The sequence below is a fragment of the Poecilia mexicana genome, unplaced genomic scaffold, assembly GCF_051168715.1.
Source record: "Poecilia mexicana isolate PSO_F unplaced genomic scaffold, ASM5116871v1 scaffold_18, whole genome shotgun sequence".
NCBI classification, from domain to species: domain Eukaryota; kingdom Metazoa; phylum Chordata; class Actinopteri; order Cyprinodontiformes; family Poeciliidae; genus Poecilia; species Poecilia mexicana.
In genome coordinates this window covers 3,146,482-3,169,790 of record NW_028263387.1, presented here as the reverse complement: position 1 = coordinate 3,169,790, position 23,309 = coordinate 3,146,482, and the positions used below count along the sequence as shown (strand labels likewise).

Here is a 23,309-nt window from a genome sequence, read left to right as displayed (position 1 = left end):
ACTTTATGAACTATGTAATGAAGTTAAGATCTTGGTATTACTCAAAAAGCTGTTCGATTCCCTCCGAGTTTCCCACTTAACATGTTTTAAATGCCGTTCACGGACCGGACGGATTTCAGTTTGGTACACGGAGCACAGGAAAGCCCTGCTACACCTGCTGTGACTCAGTGAGCGGGTTAAATAGACAGATGCTGCAGAGTCTTTATTTTTGTTGCAATAGGTTAGCATTGATGATACACAGCAATGTACTATGAAGCTAATGAAAGCCTTCAGCACTACAGTATTAGTGATTGGAAAAAACAACCATTAGGCAGAACATTGATACAAACAGAATAAACAAAAGGGAAAAAAAGTTTATGGCACTTATGTTATACTCACAATAATATTGCTTTTAAAAACAACATTTTCAATTCTTGATACAGTTTGTTAGTTTTACTGCATTTAAATATCAAATATATTCCTTTAATGATCTATTTATGTTATTGCCAACATCAAACATAGCTATCAATATATGTTAAAATGACTTAGCTTTATAATAGTTTTGTGTACAGTACAAATTCTACAGCAAATAACAGTCGGAGTTTGGCAGGATAATCTGGGGATAACAGACTTCAGGACATGCACAACAGTTGTATTGAAGGACAGTGGAAGAGGTACATAGGCAGCGTTTTCCATTAAATAAGAGTGGAGGACTTTGTCTCTCATACAGCCTCTGACATGCAGTCCTTACTTGTAGTAGATACAAGGTACAATCTTATTTTTTTTTAGATGTACTTCTTTTTCAAGCCGGCAACACAAGTCAGAGCCACGAAAAGGAGCTTCACATGCCAACAAAGGTGCTTGTGAGTCAGAAGTCAATTAGGACAGTGAGATTTAACGTCTCACACACACACATACACACACACACGCACAACTGTTTGTTTTACCACTTGTGTAAAATAAACCTTTACATAACTCTATACCCTAATTAAATCTTCTTAACCCTCAAAAGCTGACTGTTCACTCACACACATCATATGCACTCAAGTGGAGGTTAATGAAATGCTAATGAAAAGGGGGAGAAAAAAAAAAGAAATTAATTTTCTATTTCTTTTGAATTTAAACAGGCGGAGTGAAGACCAGAACATGTCACTCTGAGGACCTGGGCTGATCCAAAAAAAGAAAAAGTTTTATTTTGAATGTAAAGAACAACATGATCTGTCAAATACATAAAATTACAGATTTGTTTTACTTTACTAAAATCACTCTCAGTCAGTACAGAGACCGAGGTTTGTAAAGGACACCATTAGCTGTTTGAATGACAGTCTTTGACAAAAATAATCTTTTAAAAAATATTGATCTAATGTTTTGGACTAAATCACAAAGGTCTTAAATTAGATTAACTAAAAATATGCTGCATTTGTGAGAATCATTGGAAGTAAATATTATGAAGCCATAATGTTTTAGATGAGATCAGTGACAGACTGAGATGTGCCCACAACACAACTTTATTTTGCTCTAACACCAGATTTTTTAGAACATTTAAAAACTTGAAGTCATTCTTTGGGACAGACATCAGTGTTATGACAGGCTGCTTTGGCCACTAGGGGCTCCAAAGACTATTATATGCCAAGCAAAGACAAAGAACTAGGAGAAATCTGGCTCTACAAAGCAAACAGACAGACTGTTGGCAATGAAGAACTAAAATGATTAGAGAGCTCTGGAAATGGTGGGTGCAACAAATACTGGATGTAATTTCCAGTTCAGTCACATTTTTAGTGCCAGAGGGAAAAAAAAGACACAAATAAAAGATTATGCAACGCTTGCTTTTCTTCTGTCCCCCACATCTCTACCTCTCTATCCTTCCCCCTCTTTTCCGTCCTTGCCTCCTCTCTCTTCCATTTTGCATCAATTCATCGAATCATGCTGGCTGGCAGGCCAGAGGCTGAGCTAGCACTCTGTCACATTATCTTTCTGCTGAGTGAATTACTCTGCCTCCATTAGACTAACAAGAAAGGAGGATGACACAGGGAGATGGAAATGTGGGTGGTGATAAAAACTGTGAGGAGGACAAGGAAGGAAGGAAGGATGGATGGATCAGAGATGCAGCTCAGAGAGACGGTAGAGAGGACGCAGCTAAGAGATGGGAGAGTAGAAAAAGGTTTCTGTGGAACAAGTGAACAGCAAAAGGAAGAGACAGGACAGACCAGAAGGTGGGTGGATGATAGGCTAGAGAGGAAGACGACAGGTCAAAATGAGTTAGGGATGAACAACAAAGTGGACAGAAGAAGAGGAGGAGGAGAGTGCAGATGGAGAAAACAAACAAAACCTGACAGGTAAAGAAATATTGAGACGTGTTGAGTAATGCTGGGTATGACTTTAAAACCCAGGTTGCTATGACTAAGCAAAGAAATCACAAATAATGAGCATAGCAGTGTTAAAAGCACTAAAAATAAAATATAGGACACTGAGACTGCAACAAAAGTAAAGCACGTTTGTAACTGCTCAAACAGACGACATACAGGGATGCAGGGAAGGAAACGTCATGAAGCAAATGTTCATTCTGATGAAATACTGTGAAGAGGAGGGAATAAAACATGACCTCCCCGCCCCCATGGACTGGTGTCACGCTCTGATCAGGATCCGAGTTAAACTCAGAGCTTTCAAGCAATTCAAACACACATACACACATGCGTGCACGCGCGTGCGCACACACACACACACACACACACACACACACCCCCACACACACACACACACACACACACACACACACACGCGGTAACATCTTGTCTTCATGATTAGTTTCCTCCAGTGTCTTCCCTTTATAGACACAGAAACTCACATTCAGTGAAACACGTCAATAAATAGTTTAAATAATATAAATAATATAAATAAGAATAAAAAGAGTGAGCTTGTGTGTTGAGAAACCAAACAGGAACAAAGTCAGTGAGACAAAATTAAACAAGTCGTCTATCTTTCTCCGTCTCCACAGCGTGACGGTGAGGCTCTCAGAGGTCGGTGCAGCGCTCCTGCTTGCTGTAGTGATCAAACTGACTCTTCCAGTGCATCATGTAGGAGGACCAACGGTGAAACTCCACCTTCCACTGACGCTCTGCCTCGTCGATGTTGCCTGAGGATATGACAACACAAGAGTAGGAAGCAGGTGAGGATCAGAGCGCCACAATAAAAAGCTGTTGAAATACTGAGACTAGTCACATCCAGCAGATCCAAAGGTCAGCATTTTAAGACTGTTGTGAATGACATCAGACACCTTCATTGTTATTATTTGTACTTCACATTTTAATGTAAGATAACATGAAATGAGTTGTGACATTAGTTGAGTTGCTGTTAATCCCACTGGAAGAAATATAGTCAATCACTTCTATCAAAGGCTCAACACCAGGGAGGCAACGTTGCTCCCTCTCCGTTCATTTTCTATGGAAGTTGCACGATGAGGCAACAACCACTTGTCCTCCTCCGGCCAGGACCCGGGGGAAGTTTGATGCTGTGAATTTTCCAGGATCGAGTTTGATGCGAAGCAAGAAAGCTGAAAAATTTTCAACTTTTGTCGCTGGTGTTGTGATTGTTTCTAATGTGTCAGAAAAAACGTTCGCCTTTCGCTGTTGTTGGTCACTTTGCGTGTGTCAATCCTGTTATTTTCTACATCAACAACTTCAACATCAAAGACTGTTGGAGTCTTAAAATTATCATTGATCCCCAATAAAAGTCTTTAATGCTCCAAATAACGCCCATCTTCAAATGTGCAGTTTTTCTTTCTTAAAATAAAGGTTGTCTCAATAAATCCTTATGTATAACAGTAACACGTGTAGCACAGTTTACCTGTGATGTTCAGAAGGCGTGGCAGAAAGCGGTTCCAGAAAGCACACATCTGGTTGCGCAAACCTTTGTGGATTTTAAGAGGGTCAGTGTTGAGTGTGACATGTTTCTGCTCATTCGCCGTAAACAAAGGCCAGCGTTTCCTAGTGTCCAGCAGCCCGTCGTTAGGATTCCTAACACATAGCAAAATGAAGCAGATAAAGACAGCAAGAAAAAAAAAAACAAACATTAGTCACATTGGACAGAACAGGACATACCACAAGTATAACATTCCCAGTGTTGGAAGGCTTCCATTACATTACATGCTTAAAGACGAGTAGCCCAGAGAGTTAAAATGTTACTTCGCTGTAACTCCTCTGAAGGCAGGAATCAACTACCTTTGATTAGATTGTACTTTGAGGTAATTCTGTTTTGGTTTTAAATGTTAGGGAACACAACCGTTCAGTTCTCTTTCTAAACACTAAATGAGGACTGCCAAATGCTCCACAGAGGTTTGCTGCGCAGTAAGTTGATATCATTACCTGTAGTGTCGTGCTAGCTTAAGGCTACTTTCAAACAAAGGGACCTAATGAATGTAAACTGATTTGTCTTCTTTGGCCCGCTCTACTTTCACTGGTGTCCATCACAGCAGGCTAATCATATTCAGCCTCTGATGTCTTACCCTGTCCGTGCAAAGTTTGCCCAGTATTTCATCATGCGCCGACTCAGATTCTTCTCTTCGGTGGTGTAATTGAGTCTCTTCTCCAGTGGCAACCCAAAGACAAACTCGATTTCATAGCCATGGATGACTCCCATCCACTCCGGCCAGGCTAAATTAGAAGCCCGGTGGTCAAACAGGTAGAGGTACACGCCGCCTTTGGAATGCATGGGAAGAAAAGTTTATAATGAGGACATGAAGCAGATAAAGCACAGAGCCACTAACATGCGACTTACCTTGTGAGTTTCCTCCACTGTTCATCATGCCCAGGTTCGCCTTTAGAGTGTGGTGCTGTGCATATGAACGAGCAAAATGTGCCAGTGGGCAAATTACATTGTGATCTCCAACAATGTCATCCATGGCGTCGCGGTTTTTCACTCCGTTATTCTCATCCATCCAGTCGGTGTATTGCAGCACCACCGCCTCCAAGCCGATATCGTTTGCGTGCGGTACGCTCAGTCGTACACCTGGCAAAATAAAATGAAATAAAAAATGATCCCAGATATATTAAAAAAACAAAAAACATTGGTATTGTCTTTAAATTTTCTGTTTCCCCTGAACCAGTCCTTTACTTTTGTTAATAAACTTGCATACTTTATATTGGATTGTGTTTGTTAGATACATGTGCAGTACCTTGATGTTCAAGACGACCAGTGTTGAACTTCTTCCTTCATCTGTTATTTTATGATTTTATGATTAAGCCTCATCAGAAAAGTACTTCCAGATAATAACTGAGAAATAGAACTGTTTGGCTTTAATTTCATGATAATCAGGCAGTGCCCTGACCAAATTAATCTAAATTAATAGTTTTGCTAAGAATTGCCCTCAGCAATTATTTATAGTTGCTGGTAGCCAAACCATGTATTGTTGCATGACAGTATTTTAAATTCAATTCCAGTCAGTTTCACTCAGAGATAGTTTTCACTACTGCTTGAGTTTTACAGTGGTTTAACACACCTGCATCAAATGATGGCTCATTAGAAGGCCTAAGGAGAACATTGACTTGCTGAAGAGGTTGCAACTACCACCAGGGAGAGAACTAAAACATGCAGGATGCCGGCCCTCGAGGACCGACTTTGGACACCCCTGCTTTAGTTGATTCATTCTTACCTTCCAGGAAGTCTTCTTTGGAAATTAGACTCTCGTTGTCCTTGCTGAATCCCGGAGCTCCATACAGCAGAAAGTAAGAGCCCTCGTCTTGGTTGACACCAAGAAGAATCTGAGTGTCTTTAAAATTGCCTGAGTTAATCATTGCTTCTGGAGTATCAGGCAGAAAATCACCATCCACAACTGGTACAAAGGAGAAGCGGAACAGAGCTGACCATGGCAGAACCTGAACAGAAACACAGAAAAATAAATCCACACAGACAAATGAAAGTCTCAGGGATTCAGTAAGACAAACCTAGCTGTGTGGCAGAAAAATGTGTGCAGTACTTATGCTAGAGTCAGACATTAAGAATGGTCAATTTCAGTTTTACACCACTTAGCCCTGACTCAAACCGAAAACATTAATTGAGCGAATAACAGAAAACGTAGGAAATGGTTGCATGAACTCTGCTTTTGTAGCTTATTTACTTTCTGTGTAGGTCTAATAAAATTATTTAATAAGTCATTCTGAATGAAAGTTATTACTTAATCTCTGTGGCCTTATAACACACTCACCGGTGTGCAGTAGGTCATTTATAAGTGCTTAAAAATATATTTTAGGTTTTCAGAGATTTCTTGAGAGAGAATATGGAGGAGATTTCTATTTTCCTTGTTCATTAGACATTGCTTTCCATTTTATAGCATTACAATCTCAAGAGTTTCCTGTAATGGGTAACAATCATCTCTAAATAAAAGAAAATGTGGACAGTTTATAATATTTGCAACTCAGTTTTCTGACAGTGTTAGATTACATCAAGTATTGCCAGTCAAAAAGGTGCACTCATTAGTGATTATATATGTGATATATTATCTTTACAACCTCACAGTGGAGTGTGTTCAATAAATTAAACTTCAAAAAGGCTTTGTGGAAACACAGTGAAAAATGTAAGCTCAAATTAAATCTGCATTACCAGCCATTCTTGGTCAATAAGCTCCTGTGGAGTTTTGTTGCGCAGACAGTCCACCAGCTCAGTGTCGTTGCCTCCATTACAGTTAACAAGCTTTGCCAGAAGCGTGGCACGTCTTCTGGCCTCAGCAGGGCTGACAGAGGCCCACGGACAGTTGGGGACCCCGCTCTGAAGGATGGCCCTTGTGAAAAAAGGTCTGCTGTCTGGAGACAACAGGTGGAACCCGACTGAAGCACCGCCAGCACTCTCACCAAAGATGGTCACCTGTTTTACACAAATGGACACCCAAGAGATCAGGAAAATTATGAAACCATGTTTAATACCAATATAGAGGATGGACAATAACTGACAAAAACACCTGTTTGGGGTTTCCACCGAAGGAATGGATATTTTCTTGCACCCACTTCAATGCCAACCTCTGGTCCAGCAGGCCGACATTTCCAGGAGCCTCTGAAGAGCCATGAAGAGCGAGGAAACCAAAGGCTCCAATGCGGTAATTCATGGAGACCACAATGACTGTCTCAGTGTGAGCAAGGTAACGGCCATCATACACATCCAGCGAAGAAGAGCCACTGTAGAAACCTAAAAAGCCATTATCATTACAAGAGAGAGTTAGCCCGATTGTTTAAATAGATTGTTTTTAATAAAAGTTGCAAAATCATATATATTATTTTGTACACCTTAGGAGGCCGTGTATGTCCAATTTCAATGTCCCTAAAGTAAAGTAAAAAATACTTTATTAATTCAAAAGACAAACTAAAGGTTGTTGTAAATTATTTCAAAATGAAATGGCTGTTGGTAGGAAGGATCTTCTGTAGCTGTCTGTAATACAGTGGGTTTGAAACAGCCTCTGACTGAAGACTCCCTGTTGTTGAATGACAGCCTTATGAAGAGGATGGAACAATGTCCATCAGCTTATGCAGAATCCTTCAACACATCATCAATTCAAGAGGTTCTAAAGCAGTCTCCAGAACAGAACCAGCCTTCTTTATCAGGTTGTGGAGCTTTTTTCCAACTTAGTGGTTCCGATTCTGGAATGCCAAAACAAACGGCCACAGAAGAAATTGTATTTTTTACAGTCGACTGGATGACTGAGACGTCCTCTAGAAGTGAACCTGCTCTTTGCCTTCTGGTAGACGAGTCACAATAATGTTGAGGCTTTCATTCAGAGACTGAGACAGCTAGACTCACTTTCATTTACAGAGATATGATAAGGGAGACTAGACATCAACATCCATCCATCCGTCCATCATGTTTTGCTCATCCAGGGTCGGATAGCAGGAGGAAGCAGTCTAAGCAGGGAGTTCCCAGACTTCCCTCTCTCCAGTCACTTGTTCCAGCTCCTCCATGGGAATCCTAAGGCGTTCCCTGGCCAGTAGAGACATTGTCCCTCCAGTGTGTCCTGGGCCCCCCTCTGGGTCTCTTCCAGGTGGGACATGCCTCAACACCTCACCAAGGAGGCGTCCAGGAAGCATGCCCGAACCACCTCAAATCACCATTTTAAGCATTTCTTACTAAAAATATATAGATTTAGTGGGGTGGCCTTATTGATTTCATTCACACATTTACAAATTTGCTTCAGTAAGTTTTAATCTGTTTAAAACTGAAATAAAGCGATTAAAAGTCAAAAATTAGCATCACATTCTTGTCCATTATCACTATATGTCAATATCTCACTTGAAGCCTTATACTGGGGGTGATTATAATTACATGACTTGCAGTAATACACATAGCGTACACTGGCAAAAAATGTGTGACCACAAACCTCCACCATAGATCCACACCATAACCGAGAGATTGTGGGGCCTGGGCGAGGCAGGCACCCAGATGTTAAGGTACAGGCAGTCCTCGCTCATCTCTCTGTTAGGATTCCACATCTCAGTGCCCTGGAAACCCGGGTATGACGTGTCCACATACTGGTAACAGGCGTTTGGGTAGGCATTAGCCTCAAGAATCCCTGTCCATCTTCGCTTCGGCTCAGGAGGACGGAAGCGACGCTTACCCAGTGGTGGCTCAGCAAAAGGGATGCCGAGGAAAGCTGTGACATAGCTCCCATCTGGCACCGGGAAGCGCGCACCTTGAACTAGACCACTATGTGTATTAACAAGGTCGCCATCATTTTGGGAAAAGCAGGTTGGGATGAGAGCAATGAGAAAGACTGACAATAAAACGAGGTAAGTGGAGAGCTGCATGACGGAGGTAAAAAGTGTTTGTGTGCCGGGAACTGCAGTCGTGATTCCTTCTGGTTGGCAGGGAGAGGAAGGTCTGCTCTACTTCACCTCAGATCTACAGAAGAAGAGAGAGAGGGAGACAGAAATATGATTACAATAAAGAAGGATAATGTTGATGAGGCAGGTAAGATTAAACTGAAGGTGGAAAAAAGGGAGAGTGAAGAGAAAGACGTGTTGGCAGTGCAGTTTTCATGATTTGCTAAGGTAGATGGACAATCTAGTTGTTTTTTTTAACAATTTGGTCAATGACAGCTTAAAGTTACATCAACTAAAATGTTTTCATTAGGAAATCATATAAAACGATTTCCTAATGAAATTTGAATGGCTTGACCTTGCCTTGTCAAGCCATTCAATTAGTACAAGTTGTATGTTTAAAGATGAAAATCTTAAGACATTTTTTGTTGAATGCAACCACTCCTGGATCACATTAGCCTGGTAAAAACCAGCCTCTTGTTCTACACTGTTTGCTTTATCCAGAGGGTCTTGGCTCTCGGCTGTTGGGAAACGATGGCTTCCTGGAGGCGTGAACTGTGTTGAAGTTTTAAATTTTACCCCGTGATTTATGTAATACACCAGTTCAACGCTAAAAAGCTGACTGGAAGTTGCCTGCACTCTAAACAAACATCCTCCACTGTAAAGCGAGATGTGCTGGGCAGAACAGGGCGGCTGGTCCAAGAATGTCGTTACATTCCCTGATGGTAAATTGTAGAAATGTGTTGTCAGAAGGTCTAAAAACTCATAAATAATACATAAATTAAACAATACAAAAAAACTGAGAAACTACAAACAATGGAGCATAGAACATATTCATCAGGCGCCGACTAAAACATCTGACTCAAAAGGGTTTTGATAAAGGTGTAAACCGTATTTATGTCAATTAACCTGCAAAAAAACAAATAAAAAAACCCCCACCTCTTTAGGGCATTCTTGGATAAGAAACATGATCCCATTACAAATATTTTTAAAAGTTGCCTCGTCTGTCATATTTCGGTTGTCTCATCGATATGTAGGATTTTAGAGCAATGACAATGCAATTCTTGGCAGGCACGCTCTGGTTAGTGTAATGATTATGCTGCTCCTGATAAGTTACTACGATTTCTTTTTTTAAGTGTTAATAATGATTATGCTCTTTTCTTCTGCTGCTGTTCTAATGTACGTTTTCTGGGTCAGATGACCATTTTGATGTGGTGTTGTAAAAGGAGGAGGTCCTGTTTGACTCAGGTCTATGAACATTCATATCCAAGTTTTTGCTGATAGTCAAATAAATCCATGGGTTTTGTGGTTCCAGCAGAACTTGGTTAAGTCTTTTTAATTTCTGGGTTCATTTTATGTCAGTTACTTTAATTACTTCATCCTATGCCAATTTGTTTTAGTTCATTTTGTCAGGAAGGCCTCTGCTGTCTGGTGTCATTAGTTGATTGTCAAAGTTCAGTTTCCAAAGAATTAGACTGTTCAGTTAAACTTCTATACATGCATAATGTACATTAGATTTTTTTTTTTACAGTTTTGAATCTGATTCAGTATTTTTGTCCACAGTCATAACAATCTATAATAATTCTTAAGAATCTTGACTTAATATGTCAATAAAAAAATAACACAAAATACATACATAAAATAAGTGTTAAACTACAAAGAGTGTGATCCTACCAGCCTTATAACAGTTTATATGAAAGTAGCAGTCTGGTGGCCCTGCTTCTGCTGTTGTGGTACATTTTTACCAGATTGTGACATTTCACCTTTTACCATGCAGTCATCATGAAAGTCTGACGCAGCATGACAAGTTTTTCTAAATGCTTTACAGTATTTGAACATGGTTAACTGGAACCACACTAATATTAAAAAAAACAACCATTTTGTTTTGTCGAAACAAAGAGTAAGAATGATAATATTAGTCTACCAGTTTAGTATAGCTGTGTGTGTTGAGCTTAGAATATCTTTGGAACTAAATTATACAACTTTGGCCACTTTAGGAGATGTATTGTCAGATACTTTACCAAGTTAATACCATACCAGAGCAGAATGTTGGGGATCTTTTAATGTGCTTACAACAAAGTCTATGTAAAAAAAAAAAAGTTTCTTATTCTATGTTTACATACTGCTTATCTTAAATAAAAGTAAAAATCCATTATTTCATCCAAAATAGTCATTAGTACAGAGAAAGGCTGGAAAGTAATGTCCTTCTTTCCCCACCACTTTGAACAAGCACATCACAAACAGCTGTCATCTCTCCCTTACATCACTTCTCAGTTGATCTTGTTACTCTGACAACCATACATTGCTAAACATAAACAGTAGTTGAACAGGTGGGAGGAAGACAACTGTCCAAAGGCATTCTTGCCAATTCATCAGTGCACCTCAGCCAACAGGAACAAGACGTTCTTTTTAAGCCATTTTGGAAAATAACTCTTCAATTGTCAGTCATTTTAAAAAAGCAGATTTGCTAGAATAGTATCCATTTCAACCTGTTGGAGGTGATGCTTCATATATGTTGTGTCAACATCCTGACTGTTGTGCATGTGCTTTAATTGACAGAAATCCTAAATCTAAATAACCCGCAATAGGGGTGGGCTATATTGCCAAAAAAATCATATCACAGTAAATATATATCTAAATATTTGGATAACGACACCAACAATATTCCACATTTTCTGTCTTGTTTTTCAGATTTGACCAACCAAAGTAACTTCCTTTGTAAACAGATACTAGAATAAAAATATATTGATATATAGATGTATACAAAAACACACGGTGCATCACAAACAATATAGAATAGATGAATGTTTTTTTTTTTTTTTTTTTTTTTTTTTTTACTTTGACTGAAATCAGCTAAATTAAAATACTTAAATACAAGTGAAGCTGACTGCTGTGGTTCAACAGAACAAAATGTTAAAAAGTATTTCCCTCATATTTTTAAGTTAGCCAACATGTGAAAAGCTAAGAATCTCAATTTAATACAAAAGAAAATCTTCATTTTAAAAATGCGCAAGACCAAAAATTATGTCACATGAAAAAAAAAAAACCCTGAAAAAAATAAGTTTGTTCTCACTTCCTCAGGAACTTTGTTCACTTTCATTTCTTCCACCATTTCCTCTCACTTCTGCAGCATCGTTTTCATTGCTGTACCAAAATGAGCGAAGTGTTCCATTTTTTTCTTAAAGGAATATCTGATTCAGGACACAGAGCAATAAGGACTTTCAACTCTCGCTTCTACTGATTTATTTAAATGCTTAGGAGTTGGCAGACGGGACAAGCTGCAGCTAGCTAGCTTCTTCTCTATGTTTTTGAGTAAACATGTTTCATATAACTCTGTGGCCCTTAACTTTACACTCAGCTTCCGGTTATTTATTTCCTTTTTGGGAAGCCGTCTGTGTTTCAGAAAGTTTTTTTTTGCCAAGACTGACTGGTTCATTCTTTCTGTCAGCAGACAGAATCAAGCTCAGCATATCCAAGTAACAGCAGGTACAGGAGCTGCAGTGGCCAAACCACTACTGTATATCTTTTCCTTCTCGCAGATATCAGCTAATTCAGTGAATTCAGTCCAGTCCAGACTGTGGATCAGCTGGACTGGACCAATCGCAGTTGGCAAAACAACAATAGGAAGCATGACCACATAGCGCCTGACGCTGTCCTGAATAAATAACGTCATCATTTGGTATCGCAATACAAAAACTCCACAGGTATTACTTTATATACTATGGTATATAAGGTAATACCCGGGTATATAAGGGGTACATTATATACCCCTTATACCCCTAATGTACCCAGATATACTGGGTACATTAGGGGTATTCCATATTGCTTCATTACCTTACATGAGGCAATATGGCATACCCCTAATGCACAATTTCTAATACAGGTAACGACAGGTTTGTTCAATGACAGCATCATGTGAATAAACCATAGCAACACAATGACCAAAGCAAGCTTTTAACAGCCCAACTTACTGCTTGAGTAGGGACATCCCATATCAGCAATAAAAAGCCTTGTGCCAAATCTAGTATTTACAGAGTCTGTCGGGTTGTAAATGAAAAAGGAATTATTACATATTTGCTTTAATTGTCAAAAATCAAAGACACTGTGTGCCGACATCAAATTCTGGACCACATGTGAAATGTATCAAGTTCTCACTTGACCTGACATTTTTTAATACTTTAGGAGCTTGAAATATTTTTAAAAAGTGATAAAGATAGAAAATTTACTCAATACGTTGTCATCCCTCACCCACCATATATATTACATTGAAGACTATATTGACCAGAGCAGCTCTCTATCTGTCCGGGTCCTGTGACCTGTTCTGTGCGCTGGGCTCAAATATCCCCTGACAGCTGTCCCTGTGAAGGAGAGCGTGCAGCTGAAACATTAGCCATTAAAATTCACAGCATTGAATGCAAAGTACTACATTTACAAAGCAGAACAGTGTTTCTGTAGGTTTTGTGCACACAATAATCTAGAAACAAAATTATAGGCCTCAATGTATACCACAAGTTTAAAAAGTTACAGTTTCAAAAATATTAAATCTTTATCTGTTTAATAGCACTCCAACAGTTTTAACAGGATCTATAAAAATTGCCAGGGAAAGATCCAGAGTGACTGGAGAATGGAGCAGAGCTGCTCTGCAGTTCACTCCTGCAACAACTCCCATCACTCATTTCTCTTGCTTACAGAAAAGACAACTGGCTTCTTGGAAATCCATGGCCTGGAATCTGATCATTAGTTTTACTAAGGTAGTGCTCATTTTCAAATAACAAGTAATGCTAAAAGTGTAGAGCATTATTTGTGAAGCAGAGTGCAGGGCCCAAAAGCCTGGGGTCTAAAAATCTAGCTAATATTAGCTTTCAATGGTACTATTATCAGTAGAACAACAAGCTAACAACACAGTAAGCAGATTTTTCTAAATTTAGTGCATTGGTACTCAATATTTTGTTTTAGATTTCTAAGGGATGCTAAAATGATTAGACAAAGACATGAAGATGTTTTGTGTCTTGCTGTTGGAGGACCTGAAGTGGAAGCCCATCATCTGAGGAACAAGGACAGATTTAAACACCTAGAAGCGTTACTTGACTTCTTTCTCATTTTGGGATCTTACCAGCTCCTCCGTTGAGTCTTAAGTCTCTCCCATACTTCATTCCAAGCTGAACAGTTGAAGCGTGGTCAAGTTTCATACCTTTCATAACCAGCACAGACCACCTGAGGGAAACCCTTCCTGTTTTCATGTATGTCATACCCATCCCCGGAGAGTTAAAACGGACTGATTGAAGCTAAATATTAACATTGCTTTCAGAGAGTATATCTACATAAAACATGGCACAACTTATTGGCAATCACAGCTCTGTGTGAAGTAGTTTGACTCAGGCATTCTTTTGACAAGGGGAAGCGAATATCTATGAAAGCTGATTTTGACCCTCTGGATGAAGTATGGCAGAGCTCTTACTTCTCATTATTTTCAGAGTTCCACCTAAAAGTTGCTCCACCTTGGATTCTTGGGGAATCCCCAATAAGGGTCGGCTGTAGTGGTCTACGTACCACCAGACGTGAAGAAGCTACAGAATAAAGAATTTCTGTTTCTGGATCGTGAAGATGATGTTCAGGGCTTTCCACTAAGATTTTTCAGTTTAGGACACATCCATCTTTTCACAATCAGCTCTAAAGGCTCCAGAACGGTACCCAGAACAGAACTAGTCTTTATCATCGTCTTTCCCTTTCTTAGGGCACTGGCTCTGAAGATGACCAAAGGAAGATAGTGCTGATGTCAATGTTGGACATATTTGAGATGTGTTTCGTCTTCGCTTGTGATTTATGACTGGAAAGAGAGCATTTAAAGGAAGCTCGTTTTTGTGGCTTTGACAGAAATGATGGTGAAAGAGAGTGGTTCCACCTGTGAATATTGTCTACATTTCCATAACTCGTTTACTTAAAAAAAATCTGCTTTCACGTGCATAAAAATGGGAAAAGAGAAACCTGGTAACATGCAAGACCATAGAGAGGGAAACACCATGTGGCGCGGTCTAGGATTGGAGGGGATAAACTGTGTCACTTCTCAAATTAGGCTGTGGAATCTGTGTTCACAGGAGGATCGGATTCACATTGGTGGGGGGAGGTGGAACCTTGGAAGGAAAGGTTATTAACTATGGATTTCTGAGTGCAAAAACATATTTCCATCAAATATAACTCCATCGGTTAAATACAAATACTAAGTGCACATGGGTCAATAATGTCTAAATATAAAGATAATGTTAGGCACTGTTGGGCATCCAGCTATGGAAGACTGAAGGTCTGAATAAGCTGGCATGATTAATTGTTGATTTAAAAATACTGTGTAAACTCTGGTCCCAGCAGCAGGAAGAGGAGGAGATTCAGAAGGAAACTCTGTGATGTCATGGAAGCTGAGGGGATTCTGGCATCATTCTGTCTGTACTGGAGAGGACCAACAGGGTGCTTCCCTAACCCACTTTCCTGTGGCAGAGAACGAACCCGCTTATGAAACTCTAGAAACTTTTGATCCAAAAGCAGGACCGTGAAGGCTGCTGTCGGCAACTGTTGCTGATTAACACTTCCATAGGGAGAAGAGAAGCAGCTGCTCCAGGACTGCAGCTGAAAGTGCAACGCCTCCTGGCTGGGTGTCATTGCTGAGCGCCCCAGGCTAGCCTGACCCATCACCCCAATCTAGTAGCCAGCAGAATTACCTCCTTTCATCCCTCCATCGGAACTGTTCATAGTAGGTGTGATAGCTGGGCAATTATTAGCTTAGAATGATCGTTTTAAGTGTTTTTGTGTATTTTTATGCATCCAAATGGAGCAGGCCGTGCATGCTATAGGCAAAGAGAAAGACAGAGTTTAAACTTCTTCCACAAAGTGTTTAAATCACAGATAGTCCAGTGAGGTCAAACTGATCTCTTCCATCGGTATATGTCTTTGTTTCATGATTCTAAATTACATGGAATAGCCCTATGACAAGCTAAGATGTTCCATCTTCTTAAAGATAATGGATGAAAGCTAAGAGCTACATATAGCTTTACCAGCATACAGCTAACCCAATAAACAGTTAATATTGTTATTTACTGCGTTTTGGACTCAAGATTGTTTAAACTACAAAATAACTCAGTCTGTGTTCATTTATGCCACACTTTTTTGATCGGTAACTAATAAATTCCCAATCAATTCAAAGACATTTTTCCAAATGGTTACTGATTTATATTTCATTTGAGATTTAAAAGGACATTGCTTACGCAAAATGATGTTTTGTCTTTTGTATTGCAAAATTATTTGAAGCACATATAGCAAGTCTGCCAATTTATCTAAACTAATTATTTAATTAGCTTAAAGCTAATTGATCTCACTGACAAAACCTTTCAGTACAATCCTTGCACTGCATCCTTGGTTCCATTTTTTCTTCTAGACATTTTAGTGTCTTCATTTTATCACTATGTCAGTAGTTTTAATTGTGTATGTTCCCAGTTTAACGAGTTGCTTGAATAAAAAGTTTTAACTTTGAAGTTGAATTAATTTTAATAAACTCTTGCACATTTGAAATAAGTTGTCTGTGTCTATTCCATACACATGTGAAGCAACCTGCTGTTTGAAATTACTAGTTTTATTTAGAATTGAAAAATATTATAATTATTCAGCTAAACGTACTAAAGTACAACATTTTGATGCTCCTGTGCAAAATGTTGCCGTAGCATAAGGTTAAGGCTCTGGTGACATAATGACATCTGAATTATGAAGTAAAACAGGTTCCACCAGTTCAGACAGGGCCGGTTATCCAGGAAGCAATCTCAAACTAAGTTAGAACCGGAGTCATACAAGAGGCTGTAATGAAGACTCATCATAACAACACAAAACTAAGTACTGTTCTTTGTGCCTATTAAAGTTTAAGGCAACATTATCTGACTCCATGTGAAAATGATTTTAAAAGTAGGAAGGCTTAAAAAAAGAAAACTCATGCAGTCTCTTTAGTTTAATAATTTTGCTACATGATTGTATTTATTCAAAACCAAAACTTCTGATGTTATTGTACGATATATTTGACCTGTAATATTCCTTACTTTGTTATTTTTATGTTCATTGTGTCACTCTGGAGGTACGCCATGTTTTATGTTCGTAATGTAATGAATGGTAATTTTTTTAAACAATTTTTTAAACAAATTTAGCTGTAAATATTTAATAAGTTCTAATTTGACTAGCTGGGTTATAATAATTGGACTTCAGAAGCAGTAAATCTGTAAACTACCTGCCAGCAGATAAACAGCCAAGCTGCAGTTCCTTACATAAGACTCAAGGAGCACATCTGGGCAGTAAATAATAAATGATGTTAGGCTACTCTCCACTCAGTGCGCAAGGTTTATGGTTTTGGGTAATGTTGAAGCTGATAATATATGCTTTTAGACATATATTATCTAAATATGTACGTCTAAAAACATACATTTTAGACATATGCAGAAATACAACAGCATCTGTGCCAAATGTGACATGTGCAGACACACTTGTTTACAGTCACACACATGATCAGCCAAGCACAAGATAGGCACTTCAGGAACTGCAGCTTTGTGTGCGTGTCTGTAGCAGAGTAGACAAATACACATTGGTTCACAGATCAGCTAGAATTTTATAATCAGGAAATTTTCTCTGCCTTCTCCCAGTGCTTCCAGTACTAACTGCAGAAATACACCAGCAACCAATCAGAGCCAAGAGGAGAGTCTTAGTGCAGTCGATCATGCTTGTGTACATGGCGCTCACACCGTCCCTAATGCTCTCTGCTATGCTACAGCTTATGCCATGATTGCCAAGCCTAATTAGCATAGCCACTGATGAGAGCACATAAATGGTTTCCTGTAACGGCAAGATGTTTCTCTGCCATTAGCGCAACTGATCAGTGCATACCCGAGGTTGATTAACAGCACCAAGACCCTCCTCCTAGCTCCGATTGGTTGATTTTGATTGGGAGCTGTGAATTTCCACAGATGGCAATAGTAATTCAGTGAAGAGGTGGAAGAGCTACATTTTCTTCCACAGATTATCTGTCTCACACCATAGTGTCATGACATGGTGACAGCTGTAACATATGTAAAAAAAACAAAAAAAAAACAGACTTTTATAGAAAGTAATGTGAAATGGATTTTTGTGGGTCTGATGGCACTAAAACAAGTTTCTTGTTCAAAATGTCTACATCTGATCAACACAGCATGTGTTAAATTACCCAACCCTATTGTAAATGTGAGTGATGACATACATTGATCTCCCATTGCTCTTAGAATCTCCTATTGGTCTCTAATGAGGCAGTGAAATAAATAACTGGCAGTTCAAGAGCTTAACTTCTTTACAGATATGTTTCACAGTAGCAGTTAGAAATAGCAACCTGGCTAAAAGCAGCCACGCAAAATGGAAAACCAAGCCGGCCCCCAGAGGAACAAGAACAATCAGTATCACAATATGTCCTATTAACAGAGGACCTTATATCAAATATTTCCTATTTGAAAAATCGCAGAAAATTTTCACAAAGATCTCGGAATCCTGTAGATACAACTGGGTAGAAAGATCTAGAACAACGTATGACTGTTAAAAGACAGAAGATCTGAGAGAAAACAATAAAACAGTTGGGAGTTTATTAGATCATAGTGCCATGGTTGAGCAGGTTTCAGGTTCAAAGCAAGGCCTGTGATGGTCCATAAAACAACACAATGGGCAAACGTACCAGTCAGGAACGTTCCTGGAGTTTTGGCTTGTTTTTACAAGTACAAGTACCTGACACAGCCGGGTCCACTATCTTACACTTTATTAAAAAAATAATTAAACTGACCATCAAGAGTTTGCAGGTCGCCCCATAACTAAATGAATGGTGCAGAAAAACACTGGAGTTATCCCACAGCTGGTAGAAAGGATTAAAGTTTTGGAATATTGAATGTAAAGGCAAAGGAATGTAAAGATAAACAAGTTAGCAAAAGCTTTTTCTTTTTCATAAATAGTCCCTCAGTCTAATAAAACGGTATCTGTAACCCAAAGAAGGAACAATATCAACAGACAAATCTAATATAAAGATTTTACAAAGAACATGCTGTTTTCAGTGCTTTGTTGAGGTTGTAGGTGTGACTGCGTTACACCAGAACGACTCAGGGTGAAAAGTTTCTACCAGTGCAATTTAATAAATAAAAAGGTGAAAAGATTAGAAACAACATTCTAAATTTGTCAAATTAGCAAAAGCAGAGTAACAACTCATGTTGCAAGACTGGGAGTAAAATCTCACAAATCACAAATGTTATCCCTAAGTACATTAAAAATATGACTTATTGTTACCAATGCCATTTAATCCAGTCCAATCCATTAAACGTTTTGACTATTATTGCACTTAGCTAATTGGCAGGTACTGTGGAGTGGAAGCTGCCAAAAGTGATTTAAAAATAAATGAATCAGCGATTCCACAACGGGAAGAAAACTGGTGCTTTTTTGCCTCGTCATACAAACATACAGCAACATTATAGCAACCAAAAATATCTGTGCTTAATTAGGTCACCAAAGCAGCCTTCCATGAGAGCTAAGTGTAATGCAGTAAACACTGCAGTGCTATAATTATTGCAGGAGATGGGATCTGATCTGCTAGCATATACAGAGCCATCATAGAGAGTTTGCAACCTGAGATACGCAGCTGCAGTAATAACATAGAATCATGCAGTAGCTACATTTAAGTGACACATCTCATAAAGACTGACACTCTTTAGGTTTGTTTGCATACCAAGTTGTTAAAACAATAACCATGGTATCAAGCCAGATAAGTTGAACTATCAAAGCCACATAGAAATAATGTAAATACACTGAACTAGTCCTTGAGCACTAGATACACAGACTGGATCCCTCAGAGGTTTAAAAGGATTTTTTTTTAACTTCCTAAACATTTCATTAATTTCTACAGGCTGCTGTTTTACCATCAGTTAAAAAAAAAAAGTTAATTGCCAGTGGAAACACTTATTATATTCTGGCTGCAGAAAACTCCTGTACCTAAATATTGACCAAGGACTTTTTGTGTTGACTTTGCATGTTCACCCAACTCCCACCGAGTATTGATTTCTGATCTCTTCCCGAGTAAAAAAATTAGTATTGTCATTTCTAAATTAATACGAACTTGTTTTCTTTGCATTATTTGGGGTCTGGAAGCGCTGCATCTTTGTCGTTAGTTTGACCATTTCTCATTTTCTGTAAGTAAATACTAAATTTTTGCTTGGAATTTGAGACATGTTGTCAGTAGTTTGTAGAATAACAGAACAATGTTCATTTTACTCAAACATATAACTATTAAAAGTCAAATCAGAGAAACTGATCATTTTCAGTGGTCTCTTAACTTTTTTCCACAGCTGTGTCAGAGCAGGCAGAGAAACCTGTACATGTTGTAAAGCTAATACGCCACTGTAATCTCCAATGAGAGAGGGTGATCAGAACACAGTTAGGTGTCTTATAATTTCAGAATTAATATATTTTTTCGCCACGGTCAGTCATTTAACTCAAAAAATTTTTAGCCCGCATGTCACTCATAATGCACAACAAGGACATATGCTTTGTGCTGCACATTTTTATGCCAGTGGCGTGTCGGAATGTTGCTGTAGCACTTTAACTGTTGATGGACAGCAGAGGTGCCCATCAGGACAGCTGCTATCTCCTGGTCGACTGCAAAGGCGTGACGGAGTCAGATATGCCTCCATGTAGAGTGGTGTGTGAATCTGCTTAAAGCGTGAGATACTCGAGTTCAATCCCTGCCAGGTGGTGTTCTAATTCTATGTTATTTTCATCAAGCACAAATAGACCAGTTTTAGTTACATTTTATTTTAACTTAACATTTTAGAGAAGAGCCCTCCCATTGTCTAACAGTAGATCATTTTGACTTTAACGTTTTTAAGTACCTCCTAATCTGAAAACCTGGTCAGCCCTGCTTTACTGCTGTACAGTTTTGTGGTGTTTCCTAGTCACAAACCCACAAGAATAATAAAAGAAAAACAACACAGAATTGCAAATATTAATGCAATTCTGTGTAATATTTTGAGGATGTAAGCTTTATCTATTTATCTATTCATATATATTTTGGGGGTTCTATGCATAATTGGCTGGATGGGTAGCAGTCACTTTCACTTCTCCTTCACTAAATAGAGGAGATTATGTTTGATTTTTAGGTTTTCTATTGGATTACACAGTTTTTCATCTGCCCACAAAGGCTTATACTGATGCTGTCATGAGTGTCACCTGACTGTGCTGCACCTCTAATTTACTGCCTTTTTTATGACCACACAGTATGTTCATATAATTAAATATAAATTTAATTATATGTTTCCCCCATTCTTTACTAAACAGCCAATACAGCTTTTTGTAGCAACTGTTAGCTAGTTTTGGACAGTGGAGGTGATATCATGTGACCCAAGCCACATTAACAGTAATGTTATGTGTATGACACATATGATTAGATAGATAGATAGATAGATAGATAGATAGATAGATAGATAGATAGATAGATAGATAGATAGATAGATAGATAGATAGATAGATAGATAGAATTTAAAATATCAGGATGAATATTATAGCAATACTGTGAAAACTTCTAAACCAGCCCAAATACCTTTTTTTCCTGTGAGACAGTCAAAGACTGAGTTATTTGAGAAAGCACTGAGGACTGTTGAAAGAAATTCGATCAGAACAGTTCTCCACAGCCAAGAGCGTCTCGCCACAGAGGCGCGTCACGCATCGATTTTCCTAACTGTCTCCTACAGCCACACGCTTCCATCCTCATCCTCTGTAGCAAAAGGACATTTTGCGTCATTACTGTACGACAGTTTAGACAGTAATATAGGTGTGTACTGTAGCTGTGTAACTGTGGGCAGCAGTACACACATTATGCTTCAATGTATTTTTCTTTTAAGTCGCAGCAGCTGCATTTCATTGCAAACAAGCTGATTTCCCTGACTCTAATTTGCCAAAATGCGGTACTCCGCTTTACGGTCTCTAACCACCTATTCATGGAGCTTTCGAGTGCTGCTCATGAGCAGCCACAACATTAAACAGAGCACAGAACAGTCTGTCACCGTGCCAGGTTAGAAAAACATACGTACGCACCTCAAAAGCCTGGTGTAACATTGCACTGATTCGGCGGACTGGGTTTGTATTAACCAATGACGTAGGGAGAAAACATGTTCTGTTAAATGTGTCATGCGCCAAGGAAGGAGTATTTATTTCAACACGAGCGACTGTCAAAAGATAAAAGCACTCACTCAAACGATGTTCTCCAATGACAGTGTCAGTTTGATATAAATTATAGAAAATGATAGAAAATCTTAAACGGATGAAAAAAATAAAAAAATAAAATAAAAAACAATAAACATAACGCTAACGTCTTACCCGGCTGCTTCTGCGGGGAAAACTCGCGCGGAGGGATTGTTGGAGAATTATTTTTCTCCTCCCTTTGCCAGTCCGCGTCCCTCCGCTCTGCTGCTAATAGTTGTTTTCCTAAATATAGGATGATGTGCTGTCAAAGAAGAAATGTCGAAAATGCCTCCTTACAGCAGCAACGCGTTTACTAACTGAGTCGAACTGTAGAGGGAGACTGCTGCTAATAAATACTGCATGCAAACATCAGTGATAGCTTGTATCGCGAGAGCAATACAAGCTATTCTCGGTGCCAAATTTTCTCCCGCAACGAGTTAAAAGCCAGTAACAGACGAATCGTCGCAGGAAGTGAACATTACGAGGTATCTATAAACAGAGGTAAAGATAAAAAGACACTCAACGTGCATTACAATATACTGCACCGAAAATTCAGTACACCGCAGTGATTCAAGTAAAAAACAAACAAAAAACAAAAAGCAATTCATTACTTATTCTATGAATTATGCATTTCAAACGTTTAATTTGTGGCATTTTTTTATGATTTGCCTTCTAAAATATAATCCACACTCAAAATTAACTTTGTCAAAAAAAAAAAAACCCTGAAAGGATTTTTAGTAAAGAAATGTGGGTTTAAAGAAATGTGGAAAGAATATCCTGGACCAATAAATTTATGTTTATTGGTCCAGGATCTTTTTGGATCGGTACCATTTGGGATGGATGCAGTCAGTCTGTGCTGAATTATGAACTGGATTCCTCTAACTTTAATCTCATCTGTATTTTTGACTCTTTCAGGTTATCTGCAGTGTTTTGGTCAGGTCAATTTCCTCATAATTGAAGATCAATGAATCAACTTTCCTCTTTTTCTCTATCTGGATAATCATTAACAGAGGAAACTGCTCACATTCCTACAGGTTGCTCAGACATGTGAAAGTGTGTGAACACTCCTTTTCTAGCTGTCTGTTCTTCCATTTTCCCCACTGCACCACCCTACATTTTGTATTTTACCACAGTGTAGCCATAAGGTCTGATTCTGAGTTGTTGTTGCCCCAGCGACAGCCCTCCTAAATATCTGTGGCCAAGATTCACTTCAGCAATATTTTCTGGATTCAACTTACTCCACTTCTTCAGCGTCACCCTCCTGAGAACAACCTG

The 23,309-nt window shown here is 38.8% G+C and overlaps 1 protein-coding gene across 2 annotated transcripts; it reads right to left on the bottom strand.

The window, feature by feature from the left end:
- Window positions 1–186: 186 nt before the first annotated feature.
- ache (acetylcholinesterase (Yt blood group)) lies at window positions 187–22,856 on the bottom strand. Of its 2 annotated transcripts, none has more exons than XM_014986086.2 (9): window positions 22,170–22,856; window positions 8,336–8,856; window positions 6,929–7,152; window positions 6,574–6,834; window positions 5,627–5,849; window positions 4,753–4,983; window positions 4,481–4,673; window positions 3,823–3,992; window positions 187–3,112 (listed from the first exon to the last, which is right to left on the bottom strand). In XM_014986086.2, exons 2-9 carry the CDS (start codon window positions 8,760–8,762, stop codon window positions 2,991–2,993), a joined length of 1,851 nt encoding a protein of 616 aa, XP_014841572.2. In that variant the 5' UTR covers window positions 8,763–8,856; window positions 22,170–22,856; the 3' UTR covers window positions 187–2,990. The 2 variants fall into 2 exon arrangements, with proteins under 2 accessions (XP_014841572.2, XP_087871866.1); XM_088015740.1 differs by lacking the exon at window positions 22,170–22,856 and having other exon boundaries at window positions 8,336–8,486; window positions 8,573–8,650.
- Window positions 22,857–23,309: the final 453 nt, after the last annotated feature.

Coding starts and splice junctions, on each gene's coding strand:
- ache (XM_014986086.2), bottom strand. CDS start 8,762: ATGCAGCTCTCCACTTACCTCGTTTTATTGTCAGTCTTTCTCATTGCT. Junction 7,153..8,335: donor GGTGTGGATCTATGGTGGAG/GTTTGTGGTCAC, acceptor ATGGCTTTTTAG/GTTTCTACAGTGGCTCTTCT. Junction 3,113..3,822: donor ACGCCTTCTGAACATCACAG/GTAAACTGTGCT, acceptor TCATATCCTCAG/GCAACATCGACGAGGCAGAG.